General features: G+C 29.4%; 2 protein-coding genes across 3 annotated transcripts; one reads left to right on the forward strand and one right to left on the reverse strand.

Annotated features, from left to right (window-relative positions):
• The first annotated feature begins 216 nt into the window (after positions 1–216).
• LOC127062304 (anaphase-promoting complex subunit cdh1-like) lies at positions 217–3,808 on the forward strand. 2 transcript variants are annotated; one of them, XM_050990266.1, is made up of 3 exons: positions 217–639; positions 717–770; positions 1,091–3,808. In XM_050990266.1, the coding sequence occupies exon 3, from the start codon at positions 1,118–1,120 to the stop codon at positions 2,423–2,425; it is 1,308 nt and encodes a 435-aa protein (XP_050846223.1). In that variant the 5' UTR covers positions 217–639; positions 717–770; positions 1,091–1,117; the 3' UTR covers positions 2,426–3,808. The 2 variants fall into 2 exon arrangements, with proteins under 2 accessions (XP_050846223.1, XP_050846222.1); XM_050990265.1 differs by having other exon boundaries at positions 717–3,808.
• Positions 3,809–4,798: 990 nt separating this feature from the next.
• Positions 4,799–8,926, reverse strand: LOC127062812 (ATPase family AAA domain-containing protein 2-like). Its single transcript, XM_050991614.1, is given in 11 exon segments — positions 4,799–5,350; positions 5,908–5,997; positions 6,102–6,185; positions 6,308–6,443; positions 6,552–6,737; positions 6,852–7,038; positions 7,125–7,287; positions 7,290–7,608; positions 7,777–8,046; positions 8,132–8,280; positions 8,397–8,926. Coding segments are annotated over 11 exon segments (2,046 nt in total). The 5' UTR covers positions 8,551–8,926; the 3' UTR covers positions 4,799–5,042.
• Positions 8,927–9,064: the final 138 nt, after the last annotated feature.

Below are 9,064 nucleotides of genomic sequence, written 5' to 3' on the forward strand. Positions count from 1 at the left end.
TTTTTCAATATTAATATCATAAATTTATACTTAAGAATATTAGACAATGTTAATATTATTAGGAACATAGCACATTTCCAGATAAAAGAGACTTTTCCTTCTGTCGTGCGAACAATGTGCTACTACTTATCTATTTTTCATTCCAGAACGATGACTCATCATCCGGTGGTAGGGGAAGGTCTAAAAACTGCAGTATCTATAGAACGTCAACGCGTATTGGTTGAGATATAAGACTACGGTAGATTGGTCTATATAATATTGGGCCTTACAAGATATTTCTTTGTGTTTTTTATCTTGCAATATACAAAGTTTCTTTGTGTCCAGTATCAGAAAAAAGGATATCGTTAAATGATGCGAATAATGATGTGAATATATCATTTTTTGTTTGTTGTTTTCAATCATATTTCAAAATTTATTTCTTATCGATGAGATATCAATATTTAACTTGTGATAAATTTGTTACATTTTTCGACATCAAGATATAAAAACCTTTTTATTTTCGGCCGCTATGATAATTTAGATTAATTTGAAAGATTCATACACATGCCTATATAATATATCATTTATTTAATATAACGACATAATTATTAATTGTGATAAAAATATGTGAAAAGTATAAAGAAAAATGTGATCTCTCAAGTGCGTGATTATTCGATATTCTAGAATAATTGAATGATTGGAATGATTCAAAAATTAAATTCATTGTTTTTTTTTAGTATATGTCAGACCGTTCATAATTTCATCAAGCTCATGCGATTACTCATGTAACGGTAGGTAATTAATTTATAAAATATTATCATATATTTTTTTAACTTATTCATTACTTCCCGTGAATAAGATAAAATTTTAAAAATATTGTACAATCAAACAGAGAAATAAATATATAACATGTATGGTTCTGTGAAATATACTTACGTATGTACAGTTTCGTTCGTAACAAATTATTTAAAAAATTTATATTTTTTAGTATAACTTAGAAACTAATAAGAAAAAAAAAGATATAGGGATACATACACACGTATATACATTACTACATTGAACGATGTCCGCAGATATAATGGCAGGGATTCCCTTATGTTTCTATTTTTAGATTTCAGCCGTAGTTATATCACGAAAGATGGCGCAACGGTTCTGCAGAAAGTTTCATACCGATAAAGATTCAATGAAACTCATGCGTAGAAGTTTGACGAAACGCACTGTTAGAGGAATAAAAAAAGTTAAATTGTATGATACGTCGATGGTGAATAATAAAGAAGATTTTATGAACATAATAGGACTCGAAATGAAAAGGCAAAAAGTAGAAAATAATATGGAAAGAAATAATAACGTGATAGTTAAGAAGAAAAATGAAGAAGAAGAAGAAGAGGAGGAAGAAGAAGAAGAAAATTCTTCTGGTACTTTAAGAATACGAAAATGCAGTGTCGTTATTGTTGCTGAAAGGTGTAAAATTTGTGACTTACCCTTTAAATGTAAAAGTGATGTTATATTCCATACGGTTATGCGACACGGTAATGATCCCATTGTAAGCAATTACTATACTGAAACCAATACCGTTACGAAGAAACAACGTTCAAACATTCGAAGAAGGAAAACACCGAATAACAATAATCTATTTCGTCTTAAAATAAAGATAGGTGAAGAGATCATTTCGGATATTACTATGAATCGTAAACATTTAAAAATATTAAATTCCTCTTCTGGTTCTAATTCTACTTCATCATCATATTTCCCGCCAAAAATAATCGATCCTGAAAATCGAAAAAATGAAGATTCTATTAAGCTTAAAAATAATTCTAAAAGTAGACTAGTAGGTATTGATTGTTTTGGCTCGACAAAGAATCATTACAAGGACTACGTAATGGGCGTTCAACCCTTGAATCATATACATATGTTAGACGACTCCCTATTAAACGAAGGGTTTCAGAACGATGACGGTAATCGTTCAAAACATGTTATAGATGTTGAGGATAAAAATACGGCATATTGTAACGATGAATCCGTATTTTTTAGATTACCCTTGTTATGCTCTTTATCTAAAGATATTATGATAAAAAATAATGAAAATTCATATATAACTAATATCTCGTCTATTGGTGAACGTAATACATTTGATAAAGAAAATATAATGGCTAAAACGCAGTCTGTAAGAAATATTGTAAATATTGATCAGTCAGTAAAAGTTACCGAAATGCATTTGACTTCGGATAAAGAGGACGAGAACAAGGTTAATGATAATAATGATGATGCCGATGATGACGAAATACAGGAAATACTTCGTATTACCAAAAGAAGACGGACAAGTAACGAGAATGTCATACGTAGATTGGATAGTCCTTTGAACAAAGATCGAATGTTATCCGATTCCAAAGAAGAATTTATCAATATGAGGGAGAAACGATATCATTTATGCATATCCATAGTATGACATTAATAGTCATCTCCATCGTACTGAATAACATCGGGATTATTCGAACCTTGTACATACGCCATATATGTGTATGTGCATATATATATGGTATGTACACGAGAAAGAAAGAAGATACAAAGATGCAACGGAGGTAATAAATAGCGACACCATTGAAAAGGAAAAATTGAAAGAGGACTGTATAAGGATAGGTTAACCTTTCTTCTTTGAGAATCGCTTAGTCTATTATTATTTTTGTATTATAGATTGATGTAGCGTTTTAATTCTAACGCAAGTATATATATTTTTTTTTAATTATTAATCTTATCAGAAATATAGTAATAACTTTTCAGTTATGACAGCGTTTTTCTCTTAGATGACAATAACTCGAAGCTGTGCTTCGAACATTTTTAAAAACATATACTATATAAGTATTAAGTAAGAGAGAACTCTTAAGAAAACTGATGTATGGAAGCTCTCTTTATAATCAACAAAAAAAAAAAAAATTTTTTTTATTATTATTAAGCGTAGATTTAATTTTCATTATCATAATATTTTTTATATGTGTAAAGTACAAACGCGAAAAACAAAGATTCTTATAAGACTTTATATTTTATATAATTCAATCGGTGCAATATGCTAAAATAAGTCCATAATTATTGGGAATAATATAATTGTTGTGTTTATGTATATTATACGCAATACATCACACATAGAGGACGACTTAAATATTCGTAGAATACATTATGTATTTCCATATTCCTATACTATACGAATACTTAACTTTTCTACTGTATATATAAGCTAAGTCGTATATATAATACTACATACATACATGTCTACGATGAAATATAATTTATTTTTAAGATTATATAAATACACTTTATAAAATCAAAAATTCATTATCAATAATTGATTACTAAGTTTAACAAATATACTTGTAAACAAAATCAGTATATTTGTTGCAATCTTTTTTTTTTTATTTTTTTCGTTATCGATTGAACATGTTTATTATATGTTGACTTTTATTTTCATATCATTTTTATCACTTTATTTATAATTTATTCGAACGACGATGTTAACAGAACTGTAAAATAGTAAAATAGCGATGTCAATAAGTAACGAATTACAAGTGTTCCTTTTTTCCTACTTACAATATCGTAAATAATCGTTCCTTAAAAAGCAGTTGAAACTGTTGAATTACACAAAGTACGATGCGTTAAATATATTATACATATATAGATGTATGTATGACGCATCATAAGAACCTATATCGCAATATTTATCTCAACTATGATTGTAAGTTTTTATACGTCTTATTTAAATATATTTCGTTGGCAAAAACTAACAATTCATTTTAATATCGATTCGTGTTATTTATCCCTATTTATCAATCACCATTTTTGTATTTCATTTTTCTACTACATTACTAAAAGTTATCCATATAAATATATTGTGTATATATATATATATATATATATATATATAAATTTAAAATATATATATATGTATACATAAAATTATATGTATGTGTGTATGCGTATGTATAAATGTTTTATTAAATTTTTAGAAAATTTTCAAAAAATGTTAAGAACTAAATATTATATGTAGCTCAAATAATGGCGAGTAGATAATAGAAAAGATTTGGAATATTTTTTTATCTTATCCGAATAGCGATTCCGTATACGATCTTTAAAGGTTTGAATAAAGATCTTAGTAATTATAGAATAACTTAGATACCGATTAATTTAATTCTAAATTAAATTAATTTTATATAATAATAGATAAATTTTATTTAACGTATCACAATCGGCAAAAAATATAGCTAATGTACTTACATGGTGTACGATGGGAGTATTATCGATGAACTGACGATTTTTCGGGGTTGCGTGGATTTTATAGACTTTGGGACGACTTCTAATTGTCCAATCAGAAGTAAGGACAACAGAATCGAAGAAGGGAGATTGTTTACGAATTCTATTGTCATAGGCACACGATTAGAACAGGGACACAAAGCATGACATAACGTATGTTGACTCGTCATTGAAAATAATTACAAAGTTATATCGATTCTCTGATATTTTGTTGTGTTTCTTCTATATTATTTGACTACATAAGAAAAGTTATTACCAGGGTCGTATTTATATTCTCGAAGGCCTTAGACGCAATATCATTATAAGATTTCTAAGGAAGAATTTTATTTTAATTAATCAAATTCATTTACTTTTTTTCTAGCATTGATTTTAACAAATATATTAGCCTACGTTTTATATTGTTCATTTGCGAGAGATAAGGTTTCAAAATGTGACCCTACATAGAAAATGAAACCCCAACTTGAGCATAATGCGGTTTATGATAAATGCGATCCTAGTTATTATTATTAATAATTGATTGGTTTACATTGTACTATAATTGATGTACTTTAATATTTCAAAGAAACAATTTCGACGATCAAATGTATTAAAATATTTTATTTTATATATTACGACCATTATGAATTATTTTCGAACAATGTACACAAATATTCGAGCAATTACAAATGCCGACGATGAGTAAATTTATTATCTAAAAGAAAAAAAAAAAAAAAGAATACATTTAGACAATCTCAAGAGATTAATCGTTATTTTCTGATTTATCGTTAGTCGTCTTCATAATCGAAAAATAATTTTTTTCTCTTCGATTCTTCTAAAACGAGAAGACAATTCTGAATAATGTTTGGCATATTATCATTTTCATTTTTCTTTTCCAAAATACGTTCCAATGAGCCATATAAATTCTCCAACTGATTACTCGTCCAATTCTCCGTTGATTCGATGATTCTCTGAAGTAATCCTTGAAGTTGGGGATCCATTAAACCCTCGACACTTGACATATTAGAAGACGTACGCGATATTTTGACGCGTTTCGATGCTGGCCCTTCTGACGCACATTCTCTCTTAATATTAACTTAGAAAAAAAAGTGAATTAAAGATATCATTTATGAAGCTATTACATTTGATTGGCCAATGAATAATATTAAAATTTTGTATAAACAATATAATATAATATATTATTTATATGTGATAATATAATAGTATTGGGTTGGTCAGTAAGTAATGTAGAAATATTCAATAAAAAATATTAGTATTGTTTATTATATCTCATATTGATTTTATGTGTTTTTATGTAATAGATGTATTATATATTTATTCTATATGCATGTATTAAATATCTTTATGTAATATGTGTACTTATGTATAAATTTTTTATATATATTTATTGTATTATTTATATATTTATGTATTATAAAGTACTAGAAATATTCTTTTTACCGATATCACTTACTATTATCAAACCAACCCAATAAATGTAAATTAAAAAATTTAATTAATGCATAGTATCAAAACATAAAGAAAATTAATGTTAACTACAATGTTGTAATTAACATAGATATACATATATAAAAAGAAAAACTAAGAATTTTTTGTCTGTAAAGATGCCTGTAAATAAAGATAATTCTTTACTTGATCTGGTCGCCGATTGAGTAGATCGAACCGCACCGAGTTTGCTTCGAAGTTTTGACTTCTTTTTCGTAGATCCGTCCACTGAGTGTTCTGTCGTTGACATAATTGTTATTTTTTATTTTTTTTTTATTAATTCATTATCATATTTAAAAAGAAATAGATATTAAAAAGATGAAATTAATCGACTGTCTTACGACGTCCATGTTGTCCATTGAAATCTTTTAATTTTCTCCCATGTTCGACTCTCGCCCTCCTCGGACCCATAATTTGTATAAAATCTATTATATTATAAAAATATTTTCATCAGAATAATAAAATAAAAAATCGCAAGTAAAAAAATATCAAAAAGATAGAAAGATAAATAAAAGACTGAGGATGTAATTTGAATAATAAAATCTACCTTGCGATGATCTACTAGAAACAGCATCCGATGTTGAATTTGAAAAAAGCTGTAGAAAGAAGGATTGACGTTCTTGAAAGCCGGGTAATGATACTTTGAATACCTCATTCTGATTTTGATCGAACGAATTTTTAACCTAAACAAATTTACAAAACAAGGAGATATAATTAAACGTAGAAGTAAAGTGACGATTTATCTTCGTTAACATATGATAAATTTATCGTTAACATATGTACATATATACCTCTAAAGGTAAATTCTCATAAGAGGAATTAGCAGTTGCAAGGATCAACATGTACACCGTATTATCGAGATCCCTCATCAAGGAAGCAAAAACCACACGTGCTGTTTCGTCCACTAGATTCCACCATGATAAAATGTCAGGAATATACAGCAACGATGGTAAAGTACGACGTGCTGCTTTCACTTTCTATTATGAGAAAATATAATATACATATGCATATATATGCATCCTATGTAAATATTATACATTATGAAGAAAAGATAAACAATAAGTCTGTAAATAAAATCATTGAAGCATTACCTGAATGATCGTCTCTTCGGCAGCCCTACCAGTTTCTTCGAAGAGCGTTGTCACGTCCAATACGTGACAAGGCAAATGATCTAATTCATGAAGCAAAGCTGGACCTAAATGGCGAGTATGCGAGTCATCCACGCCGCATAATAAAATTCTAGGACAGGCAGTCGATCTCGAGTTCGCTTTGCCGACCCTATGGATACGGAATGAGAAGAGAAGAGAAAAAGAAGGAGAACAAAGAACAAAGAATAAGAATTATGCGACAAGAATAAAGCTTACATATCATCCGATGTCAACATTCCCGTTGGACAAAGGATTTGTAACTGAGATTGGATGGTGAAAAGATGGTTTCGTAGAAGCGGTTGAATTCTGATCGACAAGGATTTCATTGGTATTATGACCACTCTGTGAGACGCCGGAACGATGTTTTCCTGGGCCTTCAGAAAGTCTTGTTTCTCGACCTTCGTTCGTTCGTTTGTTTTGTGTTTTTTTTTGGTTTTTGTTTTTTTTTGAAACGTCGTAACACTCGTAATTTTCGAACGAGTAGATTTACCCTCCCCGAAGAATTTACCTTGAGGTGTCGCTCGTTTATGTAGCGTCTTGATTTCGACGTGTAAATCTCCGGATAATGCCTTCGAACGCAACACATGACGGCTTCGGCGCAGAGAGCTTGCAGATCGCTACCACAATATCCTACCGTTTTCGAAGCCAAATAAGCGAGAAACTTTTGAGGAGGTTTCTGTTTCCAACTTTTAATGTGAACCTAAGATGACGTTGAGATGTTTAATCAAAAAATCTCATTTAGGATATATCACATAAAATAAAATTATGACTCCAAAAAAAAAAATATTGTAAAATGTCAAGGTATTTCCTACATTAAATATTCCATTTTATATAAAAAATAAAATCTATTTGTTAAGGATCAAGCTACCGAAAGTATGTCTTTCCTAGCAGAGTAAGAAGGTAAAGGAAAATAAAGTTCTCGATCGAATCTTCCTGGTCTCCTTAGTGCTGGATCTATGGCGTCGATTCTATTAGTAGCACCAATCACTATAATTTCCGAGTTGTTCTCGAGGCCATCCATCAGAGCCAAAAGCGTAGAAACAACGCTCGCATGTACGAAATCCTGACGACTTGTTCTTATCGGTGCTAAACCGTCAACTTCGTCGAAAAAAATGATACAAGGTTTCGTTTGCTGGGCCTGTAATGGATCACATTGAATCGAATGATTTTATCTATCGGTTTATGAACTTAATCGTACTAATAATACCGCGTATTATTCTAACCATACTGAAAATTTTTTCAAGCTTTTTCTCACTTTCGCCAACCCACTTGCTCAAACAATCTGATCCCTTTCGCGATATGAAAGAAACCTTGCGTTCAGAGGTACTACATTCCGATGCTAATGCACTTGCTACCAAAGTCTTGCCCGTTCCTATTAAATGAATCAAAATTATTCAAAATAGACTTAATTTCTTATCCACGCCGCCATATATATATATATATATATATATCTTATTCATTAAAAAATATTTTATGAACGAACTTCACCTGGTGGACCATAGAACAAAAGACCACGTGGTGGTTTCAAATTGAACTTGGCATAAACATCACCGTACATAAGTGGAAAAAGGACCATCTCTTTCACTATTCTAATATGTTTATCCAAACCACCGATATTTGAAAAATCCTTTGTAGTCGACATATTCGTAAAAATTGATGAGTCGAGTACGAAAAGGAACCTCTTCTTTTTCTTCTTCTTCTTCTTCTCTCTCTCTTTTTTTTTCTCGTACGAAGACAAAAATCACATTTATTATTATTACTGTTGCTGTTGTTATTATTATTATTATTATTATTATTATTATTATTATTATTATTATTATTATTGTTATTATTATTATTACAAGTTTCAATAACGTAAAAAGATATCGTATCAAGAACGACGCATTTTGAAATATACGTACATCCTGATTAATATATATATGTATATATATACATACGTGTTCGAATGAGCACTATTTTACTAAAATTTACAACATCGTAATCAGTTAGGTACGTATTTACGATACAATTTTAATCGTTGACATTCTGACACATAGGAGGCTAGGTCGATTAAAGATATACAAACGTATAGAAAGGATTCTAAATTGCGAGAGAGAAATAAAAGAAAAAGAAGAAAAGAAAAGAAAAGAAAGAGAGAGAGAGAGAGAGAGAGAGAG

Source organism: Vespula vulgaris, chromosome 3, assembly GCF_905475345.1.
Source record: "Vespula vulgaris chromosome 3, iyVesVulg1.1, whole genome shotgun sequence".
Classification (NCBI taxonomy): domain Eukaryota; kingdom Metazoa; phylum Arthropoda; class Insecta; order Hymenoptera; family Vespidae; genus Vespula; species Vespula vulgaris.

What these genes read in the sequence shown, in the direction of transcription:
- LOC127062304 (XM_050990265.1), top strand. Translation starts at nt 1,118, where the DNA reads ATGGCGCAACGGTTCTGCAGAAAGTTTCATACCGATAAAGATTCAATG.